At 41.7% G+C, this 27,687-nt stretch overlaps 2 protein-coding genes across 3 annotated transcripts; one reads left to right on the top strand and one right to left on the bottom strand.

The window, feature by feature from the left end:
* Positions 1-553: 553 nt before the first annotated feature.
* Positions 554-14,439, top strand: LOC311047583 (uncharacterized protein). 2 transcript variants are annotated; one of them, XM_084060333.1, is made up of 14 exons: positions 554-734; positions 1,698-1,764; positions 2,108-2,201; positions 2,348-2,435; positions 2,755-3,112; positions 3,375-3,468; positions 4,289-4,376; positions 4,981-5,326; positions 5,945-6,038; positions 6,151-6,238; positions 6,591-6,906; positions 8,704-8,797; positions 9,862-9,949; positions 10,144-14,439. In XM_084060333.1, exons 2-14 carry the CDS (start codon positions 1,704-1,706, stop codon positions 10,717-10,719), a joined length of 2,385 nt encoding a protein of 794 aa, XP_083916459.1. In that variant the 5' UTR covers positions 554-734; positions 1,698-1,703; the 3' UTR covers positions 10,720-14,439. The 2 variants fall into 2 exon arrangements, with proteins under 2 accessions (XP_083916459.1, XP_083916458.1); XM_084060332.1 differs by having other exon boundaries at positions 2,755-3,118.
* A 9,418-nt stretch (positions 14,440-23,857) lies between these two features.
* On the bottom strand, positions 23,858-25,117 carry chrm4b (cholinergic receptor, muscarinic 4b; the record flags this gene model as incomplete). The annotated part of the gene is made up of 1 exon (XM_084059494.1): positions 23,858-25,117. The coding sequence occupies one exon, from the start codon at positions 25,115-25,117 to the stop codon at positions 23,858-23,860; it is 1,260 nt and encodes a 419-aa protein (XP_083915620.1).
* Between the last annotated feature and the right edge of the window lie 2,570 nt (positions 25,118-27,687).

Below are 27,687 nucleotides of genomic sequence, written 5' to 3'. Positions count from 1 at the left end.
GGGGTCCCCAGCTAAATGATAGATTCGGCACCAAATGGACCCTTATGGTTCTGTAACTCTGGTACCAAATGGACCCTAAAGGGTCCATTTGGTTCTATTTGTACACTCTCAGAGTTAAATTGACATAGATTTTACAATATAAATTGCGGTCCAAGTGATAGAAATGCCATTAAATGGGGGTCTGTAGCCCTAATGCATGTCAAGCTGGTGGTCCTTGAAATTAAAATGGTTGAGAATCACTGCTAGAGCCGTAAACAAATCTTCTCTTATGGGGGTCCCTGGCATATCTTTTGAAATGGGGGTCCGCGGGCTAATAAGTGTCAATCAAAAAAAGTTTGAGAACCGCTGATGTGGGGAACAAAAACAATGCGGCGCCAACGGGAACACACCACCGGAACACATATGTTTTCTAAACCGGATCACACGGGCCAGTTTAGAATGAATACCAGGCTTTCCGCGGTGGAAACAAGTAGTGGAAAGGCTCTCAAGGCTGCTGGTGACGCGAGGCTAGCTGCGCTGTGATCAGAGTCACGTGACGGAGGTACACCAGGGGTGTAGTTAATGAAACGCACCCTCAGACACAGCAGAGGAAAGGAAACAGGAATGCAAAGCTTACTGTCCACACAGCAACATCTGTTCTTCTCCACCTTTCTGATGCTTAAACCGCGAAAACGGCAGATACCAAAGACTGCATTTCCCACAACACAGCGTGGAATGACTGTTGTTTTTTGTCGGTATGTTTTTTTTTTTACTAGCCTAGCTTTAGCATAGCTTGCTCTCTTCCCCTCCCAGCGGCTGTCTGCCTGTAGCTGTTGTTATGGGTCTAAGCTTGGCTTGTTATCAACTCACATTCCTCCACTGTTTATGCACGTTCCTGTTCAGCTCATGTAAAACAGACGTTCCATTTATTTACAGAAACAAAGTTAAAAGTGGCAGGATAGCGGATGTAGCTAACCCAGCTAGCCTGACCTGACTGGACAGACTTAAGGGAGATTGTTTTGCCCCAAGCTTTGCTCTGTTAAGACATTCTCATTCTCCCATTATAACCATAACACAACTTTATCCTACTTTTTATATAGATAAAGATATGTAGTATAACATTTTGTTTGACAGGTTAAAATTACTTGATCATACTTAAGATATTAGATTATATTATCTCAACCTGTATCTTCAATGTTATGTTTTATCATTTTGTTGAAATTATAGAACACTAGACCATACCCGGTCGGCGCAGCCGTGGGGGGATATACGCACATGATCTGGCAACCCGGGAGGCAGTTTGTCCCATAGCTGGGCAGCCGCAGCTATGGGACGACATTCTTTGACACAAAAACGCTAATAAGAAGCTGAGATTTGATGAAATCGAAAAACGGGCTTCACAGTTAAGTTCAGATGGTAATGGTCAATGGCTGTGAGCAAAATCAGAGCAATTGGTCCAGCCAGTGAGGAGAACCGGGTGTCTTCACCACCACCACCACTACAAACGGACAGAGGTTACTAGAATTATAGTAGGATTTTGTAGTGTAAATGGATGCCTGGAAGACAGTTTTTAGCTGGCATTTCAACAGGCATATAAGGGAGTTTTCAGGCAAAAGTACCCTATGCTTTGGTCACGGCTGGTTTCCTTCCTTCCTTCCTTCCTCCCTTCCTTCCTGTCTGTTTGTGAGAAATAACACTGTTCTATTCTTCTAATCTAGGAGTCCATGATCAGTATGGAGTCCGCCATGAACATGCTGCCACAGACAGCAGACAACTCCTATAAAAGTGAGTAATATGTTCTGTTGTATCAACAGTGTAATGCACATCATTACAGAGGCTGTGTCTACCTAATACTTTGTTACTGCCTGTCTTTCTGATAACTGTTGTAATGTACATTCTCCTTTCGCTATACAAAAGACCCATTTCATTGCTATTATTATTTGGTTATTAATATTATTTAATATTATTATATTTCAGGCACATTGCTTCATCAGTTTTTGTTTGTTTTTTGTTTACAGAGACGGCGGAAGACAGTTGATTAATTACTGTTTATCAATCAATTAGACACCCATTTGCTATTAATGAGTTAATCCGATTGTTAGTGCTGATAAGTGTTGTGTGTTTACAGTGACAGAGGAGGATGTGAAAAGGCTCATTGAGTTCCGGGCGTCCAATGAAGCTCTTTTCACAGGCAAGAGGAACTCTGCCAAGATCGCCTGGAAGTATGTATAGAATGTAGCTGTTAACGTTCCTCTGTTAATAATTGTCTTGTTTTCTGATAAGATGCAACAATCAACAGGCAGTTTAGATTAGCTTAGATTAGATTGGTGTTAGGAAACCTATTGTGGCCTCCTGTCTGTGTTTCCAGCACCATTCTCAAAGGCTTGGGTCTTCAGGGCAAATTGACAGCCGATCAGATTGCCAAGAAATGGGACAACTTGCGGACCAAATACAAGGTGTGTAAATTGGAGGTATATGATGACAATTGTGCAATTGTGAACTAAAATGAAGTTCAACTTGACCAGACTTGCCGCATTAAGTATTTCCGTCAATTCCGTGTCAATATTCTAATCAGCCATGACTTGTCACTTTGGCAGGCTTTGTCAAACCAAATGCACACAATTCACTTGTGATTTGCTGAATCTGTTGGGGTGGTGTAGAATCCACATAAACATTTTTTTATTCTATTTTCCTTCTATTCTTCTCTGTTGTGCAGCTGACACCCACGTTAACTGTGTTAAATATGTACTAACTCTACGATAATGTCGCCTGTAGGATCTGAAGCAGCCGTATCATAACCACGAGTCTGGAGGCTCCTCAGACTCGTGGCCATGGTTCTCCATCATGGACGAGGCCATGCAGGGTCGTCTGTACAACAGCAACCTAGTGTTGAACCCTGACTCCGTCAACAACCTCACCAACGCCCTCGCTGCGTCCTGTCACCATGGCAACGGTCAGTCGGCAAGCAGCGAGAGCACAGAGAACGCAGACATCCTAGAGTTTCTGATCAAGACTGAAATGGAGGACACGGTCGCCGCGGAGGCCGTAGGGGACAGTGGGAGGGCCCCAGGCAGCACTCCACAGCAGGGCGTTCCCATGGGCTGGAGGCGGATCTCAGAGTGCACCTATAAAAGTACGTGTAAGTAAAGTGCACTGGTAGCCAACATTTTTATTCTGGCTGGTAAATTTGTCTACTTTATTGGCCACTTTGACAGATCCTAATCTGATGGATTATTTGGCCACAGTGCCTGTGTGGTTTCCTGTCCTGTTAGTAACTTTAATAATACTATTATATAGCCTGCCCTAGCTGTATTATAGTTTATAATAAACATGTAATTTAAATATGTACGCACATACACATAATGCCATTGCAAACACTGCTGTGTTTCTAACAGTGACAGAGCCAGAGACGGAGAGGATGATTAAATTACGAGCTGCCAATGAAGCTCTGTTTACTGGGAGGAAACACTCTGCGAAGCCTGCCTGGAGGTACGAAATAATCCCTAATCCTAATGAAATCTATATACCAATCTAATCCTAATTTTAACCCAAACACTCTGCTATCTAATCCTAATTGCAAGTAATTCCATCACTTTACTATCTAATCCTTAACCCAACTTTCTTTTATCTTATCCTAATGCTGCATTCTCACGGAACACTACATATTGCTGCATTCTTGCTATTAACTAAGTAGCACTCAAAGTAGTGCATGTGGGACAACTCGCATAATTCACATTTGGTTGAGTTAGTAGACTAAAGAACCCAAATGAAACGCCACTACGGTACATTATACAGCATTAGCTACAGTGAATTGATGTTTGTCAAGCAAATAAAAAACTTGCTAGAGCACCATGCTCGTTCCCTTTCGATCTCTGTATGATATTTATTCTGCCATTGAAGATTTGTCACAAATCAGCTCTGCTGCAGACAACTTTGTGGCATGAATTCAACATTTTTCAACTCAAGCTACAATGTGGCCCAGATCCAGGAGCCGTGGCTTTCCATTGACTTTTCGTTTGTAGTGTTCGGTGTGAATGCTCCCTTACACTCTGCTGTCTCTATCTTAATCCTAACCCCAACACTGTTATCAAATGTTAATGCTTATTCTAAACCTAAAAAGCTATATAAAACCTTATAACAGTCTGTCCAGCCTGTCTGTATGTAAACAGACAACAGGGGTTCAGTTAGGGCTTAAGTGTCTTGTTTATGGATACATCAACACATAGACTGAACTGGGGACCCAAACCGAGTGGAGATATCCCATGCATCTATGGCCGCCCAGTAATGTCTAATATTGTGTCTGTTTCAGAGCGATACTCTATGAACTGGGCCTGCAGGGGAAAGTGACCACAGAACAGCTGGCTAAGAAATGGGACAACCTGAAGAGGAGGTATAAGGTAAGGGGGTAAAAAAAAGCAGGTGCGCTTCCTCTGGATTTTGTTTAGGCAGTGGGTGCTCAGCTATAAATATATCTAGGTTCAAATACCACCCAAGTGGAAAAAGGCTTGACGCGTTTCGGCCTCAGCCTTCCTCAGAGCAGATAAAAAATAAAACAAATAAAATCTGCTCTGAGGAAGGCTGAGGCTGAAACGTGACAAGCGTTCACAATAAATAAGAATGTTTATCTGAGCCAGTCTTGCATCCTTCATTTTGGAGTGCCGCTTTTTCCACTTCGGTAGTATTTGAACTGAGGACTTATAAGGTATCAGATAAGATAAGAAAATAAAAAGATGATCCCAGAGTGGAAACAGCCATTTTAATCAGCAAGTAGATGTCTGGCAGTAAAGTTATTTTCAACAATAAGAAAAATTAAACATGACATTAGAAACGATTTAGTTTTCTAGCCTACCATGACTCATAGTACTGTTTGTTGGAGTTGTGAATTTATGATGTATCATGCAGCTGGCATTTCTGTGTTCAGGTTCAGCAGGGGGGAAAGTACCAAGTTATAAGGCATAAATACATTACACCCCTACCAACTGTGCTTCCTGTGTTGTCCAGGAGTTGAAGTTTCCGTCTCGCGGGTCAGAGTCCAGCCCATCTTCATGGCCGTGGTACTACAGAATGAACGATGCCATGGAGGGACGCTTCGCCACATCCGCCCCCCTCCTCACCCCCATCATTGAGGATGGAGATGAAGAGTTCGAACCCTCGTCGTCATCTTCCCCACCGCCTCCCCCACCCAGAAAACGAGCGCGGCGGCGGTCGTCTGTGGGGCGCGGGAGCAGCGGCATGGCAGAGTTCCTGACGGAGTCTGAGATTGACCTCCTGGTGGACAACGAAGACAAGAATGGATCCTCTGCCCTCGGGGAGCTCCACAGGATGGCTGATGGCTACACTTACAAATGTAAAGACTTCCTCTATGTCTGTCTGTTAGTATGTATGTGAATTCTGTATATTGTTGCTGTCGGGTAGAAACCTCCATGTCCAAAACGGCAACTTTTTAGGATTCAAATTCAAGGCGTTTTGAGCTTGAGCTTTTTTTATATATATTTTTCCTTTATTTAATAGTATACAGTAGACTGACAGGAAATGGGGAGAGACAGATGGGGAGTGACACGCAGCAAAGGTCGTCGGGATCGGGATTCGAACCCGCGACATGCTGTCAGGCTGCATTAGCAGCCTAGATCAGCTATTTTTGCTACGTTGTGACAATGTAGGGAATTCATTTATGAAAACAAAAAAGTTAAAATATGGAGATAAGAGGTTTCTGCCCGACAGTAACGTTATATATACTATATAATATGATTTAGTAACGTTATATATACTGTATTATACAGTATACTGACGTTACTGTCGGGCATACTAACAGACAGACCTAGAGGAAGTCTTTACATTTATAAGTGCAGCCATATTATATTAGAGATGCAAAATGCATACTGTTTATTTATTATTATAATCATCTTCATATTATTATTACATGAAAACATTTGAAGTTATATTATTATGGTTTGTTTTACTATAGTAACAGAGGAGGACACCAGGAGTCTGATTGAGCTGAGAGCAGCTAACGAATCTCTGTTTACTGGCAGGAGAAACACAGCCAAGCCTGCCTGGAGGTAAGACAGATTAGATAATGTCTGTTGCTAAGACATCGGCTCAAGTGGTCTCTCAACTGTCACTCAGTACTAGAACTAACCGGTGTGTGTGTGTGTGTGTGTGTGTGTGTAGGGGTATAGTGAAGCAGATGGGACTGACAGGGAAGATCACACCTGACCAGGTGGCTAAGAAATGGGACAATCTGAAGACCAAGTACAAGGTAGAAAATACCTTAAATTTATAAAATATACTCATTAATTATCAGTAGAGTCCCAATCCCAATTCAGGCCAGGGGCTGCATCGTTCAAAGGTTCAGCCTACGAAGGCTGCGTCCTTTGAAGGATGCGAAGGACGGTACCAAGCCTTGCCATTTCAAAGCGGAGCATACTCAAATTATACCAACTACATTTTCGTAGGCAATTCTTCATTTTATGTGCAAAATTGCACAGAGCCATATTGTATCTGATACAGTGTATGCTTGTAGGCAAAACGGAAAGACGTGAAATGGCAACAGTTCCTGCCGATGTATCTAATCTATACAATCACTTTATCTATCTCCATCTGTCTATCAGGACTTAAAGTTTCCTCCTCGAGGGATGGAGAACCAGACCAATCCAGCATCGTGGCCATGGTTCCAGGTGATGAGTGACGCAATGGAGGGTCGCCTGGCTGGGAAAGCGCCCCGAGTGACGCCCATCTGGACCAATGAGGAGGAGAACGTCTTTGGCTCATCCCCGACCCCCGGCGACCGGGATTGCCTGTTGGTTGAAAGGAGCAGCATGTCGGAGCTGGAGGAGAGTCTGGGGGACACAGAGGCCGATGGCGTTGTGACCTTTATTGACGCCAGCGGGGAGGAGTGTTCGACACCTACTGACTGCTCCTACAAGAGTAAGAACCAATCACATTCTACTTCTACAACAGTACAAAGAGCCAATGACATTCAATGACGACAGTAGTCTATCTGAGATCTCTGCCTATTGATAAGCCTTGGGAAATTTAAATTCACTGAATGGGTCTGGACACCGGAGAGAGCCAGCGGTAACAATCCTACACCCACTGCTTTGACAACCAATCCTGATACCATCCCATATGAAGGAACGGCCTCAAGTCTTCGCATCGCTTCTGTAATGTTGTTCTTTTTTTAATTAGTCCAGGGGCCAACATTGATATTTTCACAAATTGGTACCACCTAAGGTGACCGTAAAGTTTTTGTATTTTTGTCTTCCTACATGTCTCTAGTTTATATTTTGGTATGATAACCTTTCCAATTTTGTAGCTTAATGGCAGTTATCACTACCTACCGGCTAATGTATCCGGTAGGAGACACAAAGTAGAATCTTTGTGTCTCCTACCGGAAATACACCCGGGCATCAAATTATTGCGACAAAAAACAAAATATATCCATGTATTCAAGGCTTCATGGGGTGTGCAATTGATAACTTCTCAGATTTTTGGTCTTTGCAAAAAGACTGCTTTCCATAAGCTTGTAAAAGTTGACCCTCCTTCGGTCTAGGGTGGTCATTGCTGAATGGGTAGAGAGTCCCCCTGGGAAACTTAAAGGAGGAGTTCACCCAAAAAATGATTTATTTTCTATCAATTGCACACCCCATGAAGCCTTGAATACATGGATATATTTTGTTTTTTGTCGCAATAATTTGATGCCCGGGTGTATTTCCGGTAGGAGACACAAAGATTCTACTTTGTGTCTCCTACCGGATACATTAGCCGGTAGGTAGTGATAACTGCCATTAAGCTACAAAATTGGAAAGGTTATCATACCAAAATATAAACTAGAGACATGTAGGAAGACAAAAATACAAAAACTTTACGGTCACCTTAGGTGGTACCAAAATATGGCTTGGCCCCTGGACTATAATTCCCAAATTGTTTCGGCCCAGATTTAGCCCATTCATAGAATGTAGTTGTCACCAGATGTACAGTATCAGCAGGTGGAGATCTCTGATCATCTGGCTATGCGAGACTACTACAACAGTACAAAAGCCAATCACAATTCTGCTCCTAGATGAGAGTAAGAACCAATAACATTCTGCTCCTAAAACGGTAAGAACTAAAGTCTTCTGCTACTAAGGACCAATCACTTTCTGCTCCTACAAGAGTTGGAAATAATCACATTCTGATCCTACGTCAGTAAAAAGGAATTGCATTTTTTTCTTATGTTATTAAGAACCAATCATTTATGCTCTTACAACAGCAAGAACTATTCAAGTTCAGCTCCCGGAAATACTAAAAACCAATCACATTCTGCTCCTACAAGACTAAGAGCCGATGCAAATTCTGCTCCTACAAGAGAAAGGACTCATCACATTCTGCTCATACAACTGTAAGAACTAATCACAAGACAAAGAGCCAAGCACTCACATTCCACTCCTTCAAGAGTAAGAACTACTACTTGTGCTTCTACAAGATAAAGTTTGGATTGTCTGGTCATATACAGTATCATGAAAGGTTGTTGTCGAAAGTTTTTATTCTTTATTGCAATATGAAATAAGAAAACGGTAAGAGAGCTGAGAGGGAGACTGATGTGATTTGAGCATAGACCACCTAAGGGTACGTCTCAATAATTAAACAGACGCCATGTAGAGCATATTGTAGTAGCAGTAGTACTAATAAAATTGCTAGCTGTACTATTATTATAAAAGTATTATTGTCTGTGTGTTTCCATAGTGACGGATCAGGACACCAGGAGGTTGATCAAACTGAGAGCTGCTAACGAAGCTCTGTTCACAGGCAGAAGGAACGCTGCCAAGGCTGCCTGGAAGTAAGACAGTTTATCCGTTTGTCGTTCTGTCTGCCTGCCAGACAGGCCGTGTGTCTCTGTAGACAAACAGACAGTTTGTCTACAGAGACACACGGCCGGAAGCGGAAGGCCTACAAATTCACGCCCACTTTTGACACAGCGCCGCTACTCGGGGTCCGTTAGAACGATGAACTGCAGCTCTCAATGCAATCTCTATGAGAGAATATGAGAATTAGCCTACTTTTAAAATTATCCTACATTAACTGGAGACGATATTGATTTAAATAAAAATATGTTTCCAAATGTATGGAGTGTCTTTGTCAACATATCTTCTTGTTTTCTTAATAGTTTGTGTTTCACATTTAATTTGCCACTTTAACGACTTACCCATAATGTTAACACAGCAGAGGGTAGACAGCAGACAGACAAGTTGTCGCATTTCAGTGACATCACTGCCTTTACGAGCGTCCTGCCTCTACCCACTGTAGAGGCAGGACAGGCGGTCGCCTGCCCAACTTAGATCTCGCCTCCCCTAAAAAAAAAAGTAACCCGAAAAGGTGTCAATGCGTTCTTAATGTCCTCAAAGTCACGCATCCAACCGACCAGATTGGACCTTCTGTTCCAGAGATAATGACCAAAACATATTGAAAACGGCCACTTTCGCCAGTTTTCTGGGTATTGAAAACCTCAAGGGATGCGTCCGTGACGTATATACCATGCGACCACTTAAACGCTAGATCTCCGATGCTAGAGGTTTTGACATACTGATGGAGTATATTATAGTACCGTATATTGTGGGTAGTATATCGAGATGGCAGATATGGGACATTAAAAAGGATAAATTAAACAAATGGGACACTTTATTAGAAAAAAAAAAAATCGCTACAGCTTCAGTAGTTAACCAGTGAAATTACGGTATTTTACAATGCCTCTCATAGAGATTGCATTGAGAGCTGCAGTTCATCGTTCTAACGGACCCCGAGTAGCGGCGCTGTGTCAAAAGTGGGTGTGAATTTGTAGGCCTTCCGCTTCCGGCCGTGTGTCTATATGGAGCTAAGGGAGCTGTCTTATCTGTCTGCCTGCAGGGCCATTCTGAAGGAGCTTGGGCTTTTGGGTAAAGTGTCAACATATCAAATGTCCAAGAAATGGGACAATCTCAAGAGAAGATATAAGGTAATAATTATAATGATGCAAAAATATGATCATCATTAGACATGATATATCAGTAATAATAATAATGACCATAATAAATGTAGGATTTTAAATATCCTCCATCAGTGATGGTGAACTGCTGCTGTAGTAATAGTAGTAGCATGATACTACAGTTAGTATTTACTAGTGGTTGTAACATTAATATTTGTGTGTAGGATTTGAAGTACCCTCCAGTAGGAATGGAGAACATGACGGACAACGCTGCTTCCTGGCCCTGGTTCCACCTGATGAATGATGCCATGGAGGGCCGTCTAATCAGCAGCGGCCCTCTTCTCACTCCCATCACCCAGGACGGTGACTCCGCCCACCCAGACCCCGCCCCCAGGCACAGGTCACGCCCCAATTCTAACCAGGATCGGGTTTCACATCAACCCCATCCGACCTCGTCCTCCTCCGACTACGAGGGCTCGAATCCGTCGTATGCCGACGGCGGAGTGAACGAGTGCCAGAGAAGGGGAGGGATGGAGGTGGAGGAGGACAGAGGGATGGAGATGGAGCGAGAGTGGGAGGTGCTGGAGCGAGAGAGAGCGGCGGTGGAGAGGGACAGAGCGGCGGTGCAGGCAGAGCGGTTGTGGCTGGAGAGAGAGAGAGCGGCGCTTGAAAGAGACAGAGCTATGTTGGAAGAGGAGAGAGCTTCCCTCAGCAGAGACAGAGAAATTCTGGAGAACCAGAGAGCCATGATCCTGAACTCTGTAGGACACACAGGTCACCTCACCAACCTGGGCATGTAGACGCACTAGGGGTTTTAAAATGGTACACCTCACGTATTAATACAGAACCCGTTCAGTACATGACTTGTGCCTCGGGCATACCAACGAACTGACATATTTACAGTCAGTCGTGCTGCATGTGCAGAAGTGAAATTCACACATCCGAGTTCTACCCGAGGACATTTTCCTTGTTATCTCAGTCTCTCGTAGCAACATGCAGCTGAGCTCAGTCCAGCCTGCCCAGGGCCAGCGCTGCCTACAATAACATTTCATAAACCACCTGTCTGACTCTGAGAACGTTCTGGTTCCCCATCTACAGTGATGTGGGAGAAAGAGTGGTTGGTTGAACGGAGACGTTGTGTGGGCATTGTTCAACAGATGTCGGCTATGTTGCTGGCAAGGCGTCCCCCTTCTTAATGAAGTTGTTTTCAGTTAAAGGTGCAGTTTTGGGCATCCCAGTGGCTCACTTGGTAAGAGTGCATACAACATAAATAAGTCTGTAGTCCTTCCCGCAGCTGCCCTGGGTTCGAATCCGACCGAGGCTCTTTGCTGCATGTCACCCCCTCCCCCCTCTCTTGGCTTTTCTGTCTCTATGCTCACGGTCTCTGTCAGCAATAAAGCAGACATGCCGAAAGAATAACCTTTACAAAAAAGGTGAAGTTGCGACAGCTCTTCTTTTAATACAAGGAACATGTATTAAGTTCAGAAACTGACCACTGTTTACATTTTTAAAATGTAAATCATTTTGCAATCATTTTTCAGCTCTACCCAAACTACACTCAGCCGTGTCACAAGCAAGTTTTGTCAAGTGTTAACACTCCTAAAGTGTACACACACACACACACACACACACACACACACACACACACACACACACACACACACACACTAATCAACTGCACTCCGAATCCGAAGATAGGGTATCTTATTGCTGATTGGCTACAGCAAAACCAATCAAATTTTAACTTACAAAGAGGATTGGTCAAAGGGCCATGTGTATTCTTAAAAGTGAGTGAGCAGGTGGACAGTTACTGTAAGTGCCTTGCTCAAGGACACCTTGACAGAGCACATGGCTGCTGTGGGAACTGAACCTGAGGCCTTTGTGTTACTGGATGATAACTGTTTGGAGTTGAGACTCTGGACGTGGACTTATTACCTGGGTCAGTGGAAATACATCTCTGACCTGCTCCATTCAAATCATTTGGACATCACTGATGCTCATTTGGAGAAAAACAACACTGTCAATGTCTTTATTTTGGGGGTTTGTCAAATTTTGATAAAAGTATTGTTGAATTTGAATGAGAAATATAATGTTGAAGCTTGTAAATATAGGGCAACATGTTTACATTATGGGTTTGTTCATAATACTTGCACATGATTTGGCAGTTTTTGTCCTTCAGACTCTTCCCTTGAGGGCAGGATTTGTTAGCAAAGGTGGATTGGCTAATAAGCTTGCAGCATAAAGACAATCAACATCACTTGTAAGGCTGAACGATTAATCGTTTTCAAACCGAAATCGCGATTTGAAACCACGCGATTAGCTAATCGCAAAGGCCGCGATTTTTTATTTTTTTATTTTATCATAATAAATAATTGTAATATTAATATCAATCCCAGAGCACCCGCGGGACTTGTCTCCTTCTATCCAGAGTGGCTGCCTCTCTCTACAGGCAGCGAGAGGGCAGCGAGAGGGCAGCGCCCCCCCCCGCCCCCCCCCCTCTCTCTTTCTCGCTCTGTCCCTCTCATAGAGTTAGGTTAAAGTTTGTCGAGCGGCCGCGTTGCGCAACTTAAGTCCCCGATGCCGCGCGTAGCGGTAAAACATTATTTTCGGTTCGACACAAGTAGTGTAGTAGTAGTGTTGCTCATATCTATGTTTGTTTCTGTAAGTGTAACTTATATTTTTCCCATCATTATTAAACTATTACTGTCGGATGCTGTGATCCAATGTAAACAACAATACGATGCAAAGCACTTCCTGGTCAGTGTTGCCAGGGTTTGAGAGAGAAATAAGCAACCCTGTCTATGAAAACAAGCCCAAAACAAAAGAAGCGACTATGAACTGTATCTTTGTCACTTATGTACAGTGGTGGAAAAAGTACTCAAATGTTGTACTTAAATAAAAGTATCAATACTGCAATGTAGAAGTACTCTCTTACAAGTAAAAATCCCAAATTCAAAATTGACTTGAATAAAAGTAGGCCTACAAAAGTATTGGTTAGTATTTTATTAGTATATTAGTATTTAAGTAAAATGTACTTAAAGTACCAAAAGTAAAAATACTAATGTTTGAAAGCAGATCTACAAGCTCACAACGCGTCGCATCGCGGCGAGTTGTGAGCTTGTAGATCGGCTATTTTCAAATTACCTAGGTATAAAATAGGGCTAAAGTGGTTAATGTAGGTTTTATAATATTATAATTTATATCTGCAAAGTAACTAGTCACTAAAGTTCTCAAATAATTGTAGTGGAGTAAAAGTACAATATTTGCCTCTGAGATGTAGTGGAGTAGGAGTTAAAGTATTGGAAATTAGAAATACTCAAGTGAAGTACAAATACCTCAAAATTGTACTTAGTACAGTACTTAAGTAAATGTACTTAGTTACTTTCCACCACTGCGTTATGTATTCTGAGTTTTTCACTTCCAAGGAGTAGTAGTAATACAATGTACAGTAGGAGAGGACTTTGCCTTGTGAGACAAAAAAGTGTTAATTTTAGTTGAATGTTAATCTACATAAGCTAAATACTGGATATCAGTAAATATGCTTCTGGAGCCATAAGTGAAAGACTTACTTATTTCACTGCTGTGAATTGTTTACACGAAATGGTAATTATTTGTTTAATTTTATTTTTATTTATTGAACTTCATTTCAGAAAAAGCTTCTCTTGAGCCATAAGTTAATGACAACAAGTTCAATGTTGGGTTGTTTACAAAAATAAGCTATTTCTATTCCAGCTAAATGTTTAAATATATACATGGGGAAAAAAGTACTTGGAAGATACATGTTGGAAGCAATGAAGCAATTCATATCTTTTAGTTCTCATCCTTATTTATTAGAATCTAGAACAGTAAATAAATGGTATGCCATTTGGTAATGTTCCATTACTTCCAATTACTTTTTAAACGTACACAGTGAATACTAAACTGAAGCTTGACTTTAAAAAAATGTTTAAGATTTTTTTTTTTTTTTATTAAAAAAATCGCAATCAAATCGCAATCGCAATATCGGTCAGAAAAATCGCAATTAGATTTTTTCCCAAAATCGTTCAGCCCTAATCACTTGTATTTTGTTATGTCCACCATGTCAAATTCCTTGCATGTGCAAACCCTACTACACCAATAAAGATATTTTATTTTGGTTTAGATTGATACCAGAAGGAGGAAATGGGACACAGGATAAATATCAACACCGAGCTGTCAATATGCAAATGTTTAAACACACACAAACAATGTTTTTATCATATACTTGGACACTGTTTTCCTCCTAAACAGAGTTTGATGACTGACTGTCAACAAACATACAGTATTATGTAACATACAGTACATAGAATCTCTGAATATTTTGAGTACAAAAAATTGTATTGCATGGTCATGAAGCTATGGATATATTCTTTCTCAAAGTGCACATACAGTAACCCAAATAGTTTTTGGTGATGTTGGACTGATTTGTGTTGACCAGGTCAGATATTGACATGGGCTGTAGAGCCTGTATATGTACAGTGTGTATAAATCTTATGATCATATGTTTGACTGACTGTTTACTTTGTTCCCTACGGAGAAACACAGTGATGTCTTAACGGATGCCTTAATAACTGCCATTCTCTTACTGCAAGCAGCAGGAGCCTACCTGTTATGTTTCAAACGCAACGGGTCATAACAAGGCTTTAGATTTAAGTTAAAAAAAGATTATACCCATAAATGTTACTAAATGAAATCCCGTCCACTTCTGTTCCACCAACGGTTTGACTCCTCTGACAGTTACTGTTATTTGTCTCTTTAGGGCATTGACTTTTCTGTACAGTCATCCTGAATGCAATAATGTAATTAGTGTCAACAATGTAACTGACATCAATAATGTATTTTGTTCCTCCAGATTACTGCACACAACCAATTACAGAATATTAAAAATACAAAATGACTGTCTTTCAGAAAGTTTCAGAATACAATAATTTTATGTGATTGCATTTTCTCATTTTCAAATGGCAATTATATCAGTACCAAAATCCACAAATTATCAGAAAGTAGAGATGTAATGGAGATATAGGATTCAACAGGAGATATTGGCTGTTGCATGGATCAAACACACAACTTTCAGTTATGAGACAATCTCTTCTTCAACCTATTATTCAACTGCTAACTAACCCTAACCTGCTAACTAACCCTAACCAAACTGATATGATACTGACCATGACTAACCATGATACTGACATGACATTAACCATGATACTGACATATGATACTGATGATGTCAGTATCATCATGTCACAGGGACGTGACAGGGCTATGACCTAGAGGTCTTCAACAAGGGGTCCGCGACCCCTAGGGGGTCCACGGAGGTACTGCAGGGGGTCTGCGAAATTGTTGTTTGATTTTTAAAAAATGACATATTTTAATAGCTTAGTATTGAATGCACAATAACATGGTATGTTTATACATATTTTGTAGAGAAAGAAAAGGTCTTTTGCACACCTACTAGGACAACCTGTGCGGGTAGGAGCAGGCTCCAGGCAACCATTTGTTCATGTTTAATTGTTTATACATATAAAACACACTTTTATACATAAATATACGATATATGTGGTGGCCTACCCCCTACCCCACTACCGAAACGAAAGTTGGTCACTACCGAAACGAAAGTTAAATCCGAAAAAATGTGGAGGCCAAAACCGTCCCCCCGAAAACCTGTTAGGAGTACGTTTCAGGCAATTTAGAGTTGATTGGTAGTACTTTCTAGTGACATTTTTTTTGGTCCCTAACATTCATCGAGCTCTGGACTTAGTAAATTCACCATTGGGTCACTACCGAAACGAAAGTTAAATCCGAAAAAATCACTAAGTGTGGACTGGAGGCCAAAATCGTCCCCCCGAAAACCTGTTAGGAGTACGTTTCAGGCAATTTAGAGTTGATTGGTAGTACTTTCTAGTGACATTTTTTTGGGTCCCTAACATTCATCGAGCTCTGGACTTAGTAAATTCACCATTGGGTCACTACCGAAACGAAAGTTGGTCACCACCGAAACGAAAGTTAAATCCGAAAAAATCACGTGTGGAGGCCAAAATCGTCCCCCCGAAAACCTGTTAGGAGTACGTTTCAGGCAATTTAGAGTTGATTGGTAGTACTTTGTAGTGACATTTTTTTTGGTCCCTAACATTCATCGAGCTCTGGACTTAGTAATTTTTTTTCTGTTTCGGTAATGGTGTCACTACCGAAACGAAAAAAAAATTGTTCCCCCAAAAACCTGTTAGGAGTACGTTTCAGGCAATTTAAAGTTGATTGGTAGTGACTTTTTTTTTGGTCCCTAACATTCATCGAGCTCTGGACTTGGTAGCAATTTTTGGTGTACCACCAGACTTATACTTTAGACTTCTAACCACAAAGAAATCAAATGTATTGGCGTTCACCACACTGTTAGCAATGCGCAGGATTTTGTTGGGTTGGAAATCCCCAAACCCCCCCCCCCCCCCCCCCCCCCCCGTGGCTATGTGGCTTAAAGACGTGATGAGCTTTCTGAAGCTAGAAAAGATTAAGTTCACAACCAGAGGGTCTACAGATAAATTCTACAAAATCTGGCATCCATACATTTCTTATTTTGAGAGTCTAACAGTGCTTCCAATGGGCTAAACCCCCTTTTTTTTATCTCTCTCTTTGTTCTCTATTTACTCTAATTCTCTGGCCAAATAGGAATCTAGACCTCTATATATCTGTGGTGAGTTAAGTGACTGATAGACAGTGATTTATGATAGCATTCTGGGTTGCTTACAAGGGCGTGTGGCACGTTGGCATCTGGTTGATTCATCTTGTGTGTCTATTTTTTTTTTGTCTGTCTTTTGTAAAAAACATTTTTTTCTTTTAAAATTACACCTATTATTTATTTTCTGCTACATTTCATTGTCTATATCGAATTTAAATCATGTCTGTTGTTTGTGTCAGGTATATTTCTTTGTTCCACTACATTTGATACAGAATTCTTTTGTCTTTATTTTTTGAAAAGGAAATTGTGACAGCAATAACATGTGGGGGGAGGTGTGGGAAAGGGGAGAAAATGGAAAAGTACAAAATGTAAAATTGATTTCATGTAAAACCTGAAACTAATACAAATATTTGTTTAAAAAAAAGAGATGTATCACTGTTCATGAACCAAAGAGTTTAAGGTTCAAGGCTCCTAAAGAACATTTTCATTGTCCATCTCAATCCTGAAAAGGTGGTTTAAGTATTATGTTCTCAGTTGCATGGTTCATGCCACCATGGCTCAAGAGAAAACTCTGGGGTTTATAAACCGAAGGTTTAAGGTTCGAAACTCCTGGGATGCATTTTCACTGTCCATCTAAATTATAAAAGGTGGTATCAGTATTAAGTTCTCATTTGTATTATCCATACCTGTGTGGCTCAAGGCTCCTGAAGAACATTTTCACTGTCCATCTAAATTCTAAAAGGCGGGCCAAGTATGACGTTCCCAATTGAACCTTCCATGCCAGCGTGGCTCAAGAGATAAATACAGGGTCTGAAAGCAGAAGGTTTAGGGTTCAAGGCTCCTGAAGAACATTTTCACTGTCCATCTAAATTCTAAAAGGCGGGCCAAGGATGACGTTCCCAATTGTACCTTCCATGCCAGCGTGGCTTAAAAGATAAATCAAAGGTTCACAAACCAAAGGTTCGAGGTTCAAAGCTCACTCAAAACAACTCAAACAATACTAAATAAAATCTAAAAGGGTAATACAACAAAACAAAATGGAGCTGTGGTCAATACAAACTGGTGAATAAAAAAAACAATAAAAAAATGTCTTAAACATTTTTTGTTCCACTACATTTGATACAGAATTCTTTTGTCTTTATTTTTTGAAAAGGAAATTGTGACAGCAATAACATGTGGGGGGAGGGGTGGGAAAGGGGAGAAAATGGAAAAGTACAAAATGTAAAATTGATTTCATGTAAAACCTGAAACTAATACAAATATTTGTTTAAAAAAAAGAGATGTATCACTGTTCATGAACCAAAGAGTTTAAGGTTCAAGGCTCCTGAAGAACATTTTCATTGTCCATCTCAATCCTGAAAAGGTGGTTTAAATATTATGTTCTCAGTTGCATGGTTCATGCCACCATGGCTCAAGAGAAAACTCTGGGGTTTATAAACCGAAGGTTTAAGGTTCGAAACTCCTGGGACGCATTTTCACTGTCCATCTAAATTATAAAAGGTGGTATCAGTATTAAGTTCTCGTTTGTATTATCCATACCTGTGTGGCTCAAGGCTCCTGAAGAACATTTTCACTGTCCATCTAAATTCTAAAAGGCGGGCCAAGCATGACGTTCCCAATTGAACCTTCCATGCCAGCGTGGCTCAAGAGATAAATACAGGGTCTGAAAGCAGAAGTTTTAGGGTTCAAGGCTCCTGAAGAACATTTTCACTGTCCATCTAAATTCTAAAAGGCGGGCCAAGGATGACGTTCCCAATTGTACTTTCCATGCCAGCGTGGCTTAAAAGATAAATCAAAGGTTCACAAACCAAAGGTTAGAGGTTCAAAGCTCACTCAAAACAACTCAAACAATACTAAATAAAATCTAAAAGGGTAATACAACAAAACAAAATGGAGCTGTGGTCAATACAAACTGGTGAATAAAAAAAAACAATAAAAAAATGTCTTAAACAAATTAATGTGAAAAAAAACAGTGGCCATTAAATCACAAAAAATACTAAAATAAAAATCTTTGCTTAATATGTAAATTTATTAAGCTCCTCCCCCTGGAGGTGGGCTCCCTCCATGCTCCTCCCTCTCCTACCGGAGCTAAAAGAGGGCATGAGGAGGGAGGCGGGCTACATCCATGCTTCTCGCATTAAAAAGACCAAAAATTGAGGACTTCCCTGACCAAGATTCAAACCCACAACCATCCGCTTGTGAAGCCTATGCTTTTCACTTACACCACCAGGCCTTTCACATTAATTAGGATTTCGAGGTTATATTTAAAGTTTAAGGGAGAGGTGACAGGTCAAAAGATGAAAATCCACAGCAAGCACCTCTACCCCTGACAGAATGACTGAATCTACTAGATACACCCTCTGATGATCAGGGGAAAGGGTTCATTATGACACGACTGAGATTTAGGTTGTTTAAAACCATCTGATGGAAAATGTTTACTCTGGCTGAGTCTGAACCCAGATTTACACTTTCATTGAAAGCAAACAGAGAGATTTTCGTAATGTCATTAAAATTCAAACCCTTTTTGCCATTTATAAATTCCTTAGTTTCAGATGATCAAAACTATAGCAGTTTTAATCAACCTTAACTTTTTTGTTAAATCAAGTACATTTGCTGTTCTCACTTTGGACTGGACATTAAAAAACATGGCTGTAAAGTTTTCAAATATAGTTTATCAAACAGTGCTGTATTATGACCACAGATCCTCTTAGATTAACTGAATTAAGTTTAAGAAAATACCTCTTTACACTCATGGCATGCAGCATATCTAGCAAATCAATGATCAATTATAGGCTGAGGCTGAGCTCCATACTTGTGAACTGCATTCTGTTTCGTTTTGAGGTATTCTAGTAGTGACTCAACAAACAAATGACATACAAATTATGTAAATTGAATTCAAACCCTTTGATTTCATGTATTTATTGCAACAACCAACCAAGAAGGTTACAAACGGCTCAGTTTGTAACAAAATGAGGAAGCTCAAACAAACAAAGACCGTTTAAACGATCTTTATTAAAGCTAACGTAACCCCATATGGGTAACCCGAGTCCTTCAGGGCTCAGTACTAGTGTCTTTTCTGTTTTGTTATTGTGGGGAAAACTTTGGCTGAAAATAGCCAATCGTCAAGCTCACAACACGTCGCGCTGTGACGTGTTGTGAGCTTGTCGATTGGCTATTTTCAGCCAAAGTTTTCCCCACAATACAGACACTGGGGTGGTTAACAACCAAAATCCAAAAGGCTGGAGTGCTCCCAGTGAGCTTCATGGTGAGAGAGAGAGAACAAAAATGAAGTCCAGCCACCTGTTTTATAGAGGACATTCCAGGTGGGCCAGATCTCCACTGATGACACACTCCGCCCTCCAATCATTCTGAAACACAGACGCCAGGTTAGTAACCATGACAACCACACCAGTTACCCTGACAACCCCCAGGGTTGTCACAAGAATTAAATATAAAAATAGATAGCTGTGCTGTGAACAATTTAGGCTGACAAGAACAAAGTATTTTTTTAACGACAGGACTGTATGGCATTTTGTTTATACTAAAGTATTTATTTGTATGACTTCATTTTTTATGACACAGTACGGGTTTAGTATGACTTTTCTCATATACTATTGTGTCAATGTAGGAACTGAATTAATAACAAGCTAAAGTCCTTTTTGCATCAACTCCTACAAGGAACAGGCCATATGATGTAGTTGGCAGGGATTTATTGAAGAAAAGGTGACATTAAAAATAAACAATTAGACAAATAATCATACATTGATGATGATAATGAAGTGCACATTAGCATTCACACTGATTTACATGTCAACCTTAAAGTCACATCAGACAATGAGCATGAAGCTGTCACTTTTACAAACTGTAATAAAAGTTATCCTTGCCTGGGCGTACATCTGTGCTGGAGGCTGACGACAGGGGAATGGAAATGGTCCAAGGAGTCTCAGATTTACTGAAGCAGTTAAACCGTGCAGGGTACAGAGGTCTGACTGTTTTTTACCACTATAGAACTGTTGTGTGTATTTGAGCATTGCCCTGCATGCTCAGGGGGTCCCTGCTCCATCACCCCATCAGTTTGGGGGTCCCTGGCCTGAAAAGGTTGAAGACCCCGAAGTCGAGGTCTACCTCTTCTTGGACGTTGTATGGACGTCATACGGACTTTTTTGATGGTGTTTTTGCAACGCAGCTGACTTTAATCAAAAACATCTGATTCAGCAGAAATAGTGCAAAAAAACAGACTCTCCCCACCAAAATCGGCAAGACCGGCCCGGTGTTTCTTGACGATTTTGGTGGGGAGAGTCTTGTTTTTTTGCACTATTTCTGTTGACCGGGCCAAAACCTTCCCCCCGCCCCGCGAGTCGCGCAACAACGGCTGATAAGTCTATTGAGAGTTAACGAGCCAGTTAACGAGCCATATATACATGTAATGACTGTATATATATACTGTAATGACGTTATTTTTGGCATCACAGATACAGAAGATAATAGTCTTCATGAGTTACTTAGGCTATAGGTTGGGAAAAGCCATGTAAACACTTAAAAGTTCAATACGAAACTCATAATTCAACGCACAAAACAAAAGGGGGAAACAGCGCCCCCTGCGACGTCGTATGGACGTCCAAAACGGACGTCCAAACGACGTCTGAGTCAGGATCTCAGTGAGTAAGTAGCTGACTGAGGGAGGTCTGACTCGGGACGTCGTATATACGACGTCGCAGGGGGCGCTGTTCCCCCTTCTTTTTTTTTTGCATGGGTTCCCAGATTGCTTATTGATTAATTGTTGAATTGTGGGTTTCGTATGGACGTAACGTTGTATGGAGGTCATATGGTTGTGCGCACAGTGGGGGTAGTGCGTTGCAAAATGTATAAAGAAATAGTTGAATATATTCCTTCACTTCAATAAATCAAATATGATTGTTATATTAACTAACTAACTACCATAAAGTAGTGGTTCTCAAACTTTTTCATGTCAAGGACCCCCTAATTGACACTTATTACCCCGCGGACCCCCATTTGAAAAGATAAGCCAGGTATCCCAATAAGAGAAGGTTTTTACGGCTCTCTAGCAGTGATTCTCAACCATTTTAATTTCAAGGACCCCCAGTTTGACATGCATTAGGCTACGGACCCCCATTTAATGGCATTTATACCTCTGGGACCCCAATTCACATTGTAAAACCAATGTTAATTTAACTATGAGAGTGTGCAAATGGAACCAAATGGACCCGTTAGGGTCCATTTGGTTCCATTTGTACACTCTCAGAGTTACAGACCCATAAGGGTCCATTTGGTTCCTGTCCATCATCTAGCTGGGGACCCCCTGGAACCCCCTCAAGTACCCCTGGGGGTCCCCGGACCCCACTTTGAGAACCAATGGTTTAATACAAGTAAAAGCAGTTTATGAATAAGTGGAGTAGCTACAATACACAAAGATAATATTAGCATCTTTTAAACCAGAGGTTCCCTAACCTTTTAGCTCGGGACCCAATACATTTGGGGCAAGACACACCATCTCACCCCAACACCCCAACCTGCTTCCGGTCTCCTAAAAAGGCGTCCGCCCACTTCACGCAGAAAGCTACGCGAGACTATGCAGATACGGGAAGCAAACGGGAGATGGTGTGTCTTGCCGATTTCCGGTGGGGAGAGTCTTGTTTTTTTTTTCGTTTTTTTGCTGAATCTGCTGTTTTTTGAGTGTGTTTCGGTGCGTTAGCCTGGCTCCACCCCTGAATCTCCAGCCGTCGTCCTAAAACACCATGCCCCGGGTATAAACCAGCGGCCTCGGAGCGCGAAAAAAATGGGGCAGTGTGTTTTTGGGACGAGCGTTCCGTTTACCACCCGGTAGTGAAAATAGCAGATCTACAAGCTTATGATGTCACGCATTGTGAGCTTGTAGATCTGCTACGTTCACTGCTTTGGGTCCCAGGGAGACATCAAATTTATGTTTTGGGTCACGAGCTAAAAGGTTTGGGAACCTCTGGTTTAAAAGATGCTTTATTTATAGCTACTCCACTTATTCATTAACTGCTTTTACTTGTATTAAACGTTATAGCTGGATAGCTGTTCTGAATTGTGAACCAGCAGTAGTCTAGAACAGGGGTCTTCAACAGGGGGTCCGTGATAGGATTTAGTTTTTTTACATTAACCACTTGAACCATATTCCTTTTCTGAGGGGAACATTAGCCGAAAATAGCAGATCTACAAGCTGTCAACGCCTCGCACTGCGAGGCGTTGAGAGCTTGTAGATCGGCTATTTTTGGCAAAGAGGCTAGGTGTAGAGGGAAAAAAGAGCAGACTAAGTAAAAAGAAATGTTTTTATCTGAAACACAATTGTATACAATATAGAGGGGGTCCCTGCTTCATCTCCCTCTCAGCTAGGGGGTCCCTGGCCTGAAAACGTTGAAGACCCCTGCCATAGATAGAAACCTAGATACCTCATTGGCCTCTGCAGTTTGTTGGAGTGACCTGTCTCGTATGGTGGCCGCCATATTTCCGGGGGGCACGGGCACTGGCCAATCACAGCGTGTTGACTACTGGCCAATCACAGCGCGTCTTTTCCAGGACTTGTCAGAATCTAGTTGTCCCGCCCCCACCTGCCTCTGATTGGCCTACTGAACGCCCCCTTCTGTGACGCACGCGGAAATTTCCAGCTGCCCCCCCCCCCCGGAAGCGGAAGCGTGCCCGCCATACAGACGCTTCAGAGCCAGAGGAGGCGTCTACCTTTATATGTTTATGGCTATGACAGCCCTGCAATTCAGTGTTGTGGGAGGGGCCTGATGTGACAGGGCCTGACATCCATATACAATTGTACTTATTATCGTAACAGGATTTTTTTCTCTCCCTGGGAAGAAGGCTAATAATGACATAATAATCACATACTAACAGTCCAGTTGAATGTAAAATCTGATATTCGGAAATCTATGAGATGTTTTCTAAATTATATAAGCAACACAATACACAATAAAGATAAAGCTTTAATTTTAATTGGGTGTGGTGGGTGTAAGGGACCTGGCTATATGATGGGGGGACACAGGTTGAGAAACACTGATTTAGATGTTAGAGGAGAACGACAGATGGTAATGTGGATATATCAATGAAGGTATCAAGTCAAGTGCACGACTCCCATCACAGATGTTCGGTCAAATTAGACCCACACATCCAGAAGGCTCAACAGTAAGTTCTAACAAGCGGAACAAAATATACTAAAATATACAGTTGTTGACCATTAAAATGTAACATGGGCGATAGAATCAGTTGTTTCTCCTACGACAGCGGAGGATGTTTCTAAAGGTCTTTCTAAAGGTGACGTTACACAAGGCATAGCAGCAGGGGTTGATTGTGCTGTTGACGTAACACAGCCAGTAGCCTGCTGACCACAGGCCACCTGGGATGCAGGAGTGACAGAAGGCAGCGACCACAGCCATGATGTTATGAGGCGTCCAGGTGAGAAGGAAAGCCAGCAGAATGGACAAAATGGTCCTCGTCACCCTCCTCTCCCTCGCTAGGACTCTGCGCCTTCTTCCTGCCCTGCCGAAGCTGGGAAACTCTGCCAGGGTAGGGGAGGAAACGGATCCATAACCATCTCCTGTTTGTGTGAGTTTGGTATTGGTACTGGGGCCAGTGTAGGTTTTAGTGTTAAGGTCAGGGTTGGTGTTGATATTAATATTGATGTCAGTGATGACATTTGTGTTAGTGTTAAGGTCAGAGCTGTCAGTGTTGGCATTGGGGATAGTGATAGGATCGGGGTTAGGGTTAAGGTTTGGGTTAGATGGCTGGCAGGGTGGAGGGGAGGAGGTTCCTCCCTCGATCTGCTCAGAAAGCCTCTTGTTCCTCCTGTGTTTAAAGCTGCTGCTGGACTCTGACTGGTTCACGGTGTCTGTCTCTGGGTCAATGGACACCCAGCTTCTATTTTCTGCCCGTTGGGCCATCGGAATCATGCCGAGTCTCCTGCGGCTAGCGGAGGAGATTCGCCCATACAGACCAATCATAACCAGTGCTGGGAGGTAGAAGGAGGGGATCGTGGTTGCCAGAGTACCAGCAGGACTGGACAGGAGGAGGATGTAGCAGTGTCCATCCGGAACACTCCGCCTGCCAGCGCCGTTCTGCCAGATGAGAATGGCTGGAGCCCAGATCAGTAGCGCTAACAGCCAGACAGCAGCTATCATCAGGACGGCCGTCCGACCACTTCGCTGTGACGGGTAGGTGAACGGACGTGTCACACAGAAGTACCGGTCCAAACTGATGAGCAACAAGTTCAAAACAGAGGCATTACCCACCCAGTAGTCCAGTACGAGCCAAAGGTCACAGAGAAGGGTCCCAAGGGGCCAGTGGCCACAGAGACGATACATGGTGTAGAGGTTCATGGAGATGAGGCCAACAACGAGGTCAGCCACCGCCAGGCTCAACAGGAAGTAGTTGTTAACGGAACGCAGGCGGCGGTTGATCTTGATGGATAGCAGCACCAGTGCATTGCCAAACACGGTGGCAACGCTCAGGAAGGTGGTCACCATAATGACAAGAATCAGTTGGACTGTGTCTGATGATTGACAGGAGGCATCAAGGCAGGGGCGGGGCCAGGAGGATGAGTTAAAACCGGATTCTAGCAGATATCGTACCATATCTATAAAACACAACACAGTGATCAGGGACAGGTAATTGAACCTGGGACAGTGCATACATAACCTAAACCATAAACATTGCTGTAGTGCAGTTATGCATCTTTCAATTTCACTGATGCCATCAAAGTGACTTAATTAGATTATCTTTTCATGCATTAACCTGGCTAAAAATATTGATTATATTTTCATATATAGGCCTACTAAATTTTACAAAATAAAAAAGACATTTATACTGACCAAGTCAATAATCATCAAGGTTAACACATAAAAGTAAAAAAAAAAACGTATTTCCATGTGATCCTCAAAGTTGGTGTATTGTTTTTTGTAGGTTCAATGGATTTATTGTCATTTGCTTACAATACAGATGTCGTAACACTGCAGGTAGTGACATTCTTGTACTTGGAGCTTCCTCAACATTGTGCATAAAATAATAATTAAGCAAATACAAAAGTCAGAATGATGTAAGATTGTAAAGAAAATAAAAGAAAAAGGGATATATCAATGCATAGCATAGAAATGTGTAGCAGTATGGCATAGTTTATAGTAGTCTATCTGAATGCATGTTCTGTTGCTCTAATATGCAGTGTATGCAGTGCCTTGTCAGAGAGCCGGTTGTCCACAATATGAAGTCTGAAATTAAGGAAATTGAACTGCAAATCATTCAGTAAACACAATTCACAACTTGCCCACACATTTAATATACCTAATCATTATCCTACAATACTACACTAATGCACCTAATATGCCCCAACAAATCCCTAAGATGGAGACAGATTCCTGTTATACCATCACATAGCCTAGTAGTTATAAAACAGAGACACTTTACCAGAATCTTGTGTGACTGCCTGTCTGTGGACTGAGCGCTGCAGGATCAACAACAGTCCAACGTGAAGTTGTGTCTGACTCCGGGTTTCACCATGTCTCTCTTGCTGCAGCAGCAGTTTATATGTACCAGAGGAATCCCTCATTCATCATTAGCCCAGAGTGGAGGTGGGGGGTTATGCCTCCATGTGCCTCCACATTGATTCTAATTGAGTCTTCATGTCATCAGCCACATCGACAGTTGTCCATTCAGAGGCCTCTTCATGTGGGATGTAACAACATTACATTAGTCTTTATTGATCACCAGAGGGCCATTCAGGTGTCATAGCAGCAACCAAACCAAAGTAAAATAAAGTAAAGATGGAACAGAAAATAGTGAGCTTAGATTCTGGTAATAGATATCTGTACCTTCACTGTGTCTCTGAATACGTGAACATATAGTATATATTGGCCTACAGCCTATCAATGTACAGTGAATATATGAATATTAAATATGGACTGGTTCTTTGTTCACTTCAAATGACTTATTATTCAATACAAAAGCACAAAATCACACATATTCCAAAGACTTTCACTTTGTGAAGACCACGCCTTCAAACAATACATCGTTTTGGGTTAAATTATTTATTGAATATGAAATATAGGTGAAACCTGTATGGAATAAAAGGAATGAAGGATCGATGGAAGGAGGTGACGAATGCATGAAGAGGAAAGCGTGAGGGGATGATAAAAGTAGAAGAAGAGATGTGGGTGTGACGGATGAAGGAAAGTAGGGATGAGGGGGAGGAAGAATGGAGGGAAGGTGGGGTGAAGGGAAGGGGGGGATCATGGGGCATGTGGGATGACAAGAATGGGGAGGAGAGAGAAGGGGATGGGGAAGACATTGGGATGAGGAGTGCTAGATTTGATCAATAAACTCTGGAGAACAAACACCAAATATCATGTTTGCTGGTAACTATACATTGTGGGGGCTGGGCGTAAAAATGTGTCAGGTGTAAAATGGCAATGAACATTGTGATGTGTAAGAGGGTCCTTACTCCTGTTATTGTGACCACATAATAATTTCTGTTAAGAAAAGTAAATAAAAAATATATTAGAGCCAACCGTGTCTGGATAAAGCATTGGGACCTAAGGGTTTGACTTCTGACAAACCGGCACACCCTTACATATACTGCAATACAAAAAATTACAAAAAGAACAAAGCCGTTACCTAGAGAGGATGTTTCGATTGTCAGTAACATTAAGCTGGGAGTATTTCAGTTAGGAGGAACGAACTGTAAAAGGACAATCACATTGCTATATGTAATGTACGTTGTCTGATGTTTGAGGGAGATGCTAAGCTGTTTGCTCGTCTTGGGTGCTTCTGGGAATTACACAAAAACAACAGGACTCTTCCAGCATGCTGCAATTTACCTTTATATAATCTCATTTATGTGGCTCAGAGACAGTATGCTTTTCATCACATCACTATATTTTTGTATATACAAACTGCTGGCTGAGAGAATGCATATACTAAGTAACCCGAAATAAATTCAAGATAACATTTGTCAATTATTTTGCCTTTGCGGCTGGACCAATTTCCAAATAAAACATTCAAGATGAGTTAAAATTGTGGCCGCCTACTGGTTAAGACATTAACA

The sequence above is a fragment of the Gymnoscopelus microlampas genome (assembly GCF_963454915.1).
Source record: "Gymnoscopelus microlampas genome assembly, chromosome: 6".
Taxonomy (NCBI): domain Eukaryota; kingdom Metazoa; phylum Chordata; class Actinopteri; order Myctophiformes; family Myctophidae; genus Gymnoscopelus; species Gymnoscopelus microlampas.
The sequence above is the reverse complement of the archived record's forward strand: the minus strand, read 5'-3'. Positions and strand labels throughout refer to the sequence as shown.

Bases quoted from the DNA above. Each gene is read 5' to 3' on its own strand.
- LOC311047583 (XM_084060332.1), top strand. From the start codon at position 1,704: ATGATCAGTATGGAGTCCGCCATGAACATGCTGCCACAGACAGCAGAC. The intron at 2,202-2,347 runs GTATGTATAGAA...CTGTGTTTCCAG, and splicing joins TCTGCCAAGATCGCCTGGAA to CACCATTCTCAAAGGCTTGG. The intron at 6,239-6,590 runs GTAGAAAATACC...TCTGTCTATCAG, and splicing joins ATCTGAAGACCAAGTACAAG to GACTTAAAGTTTCCTCCTCG.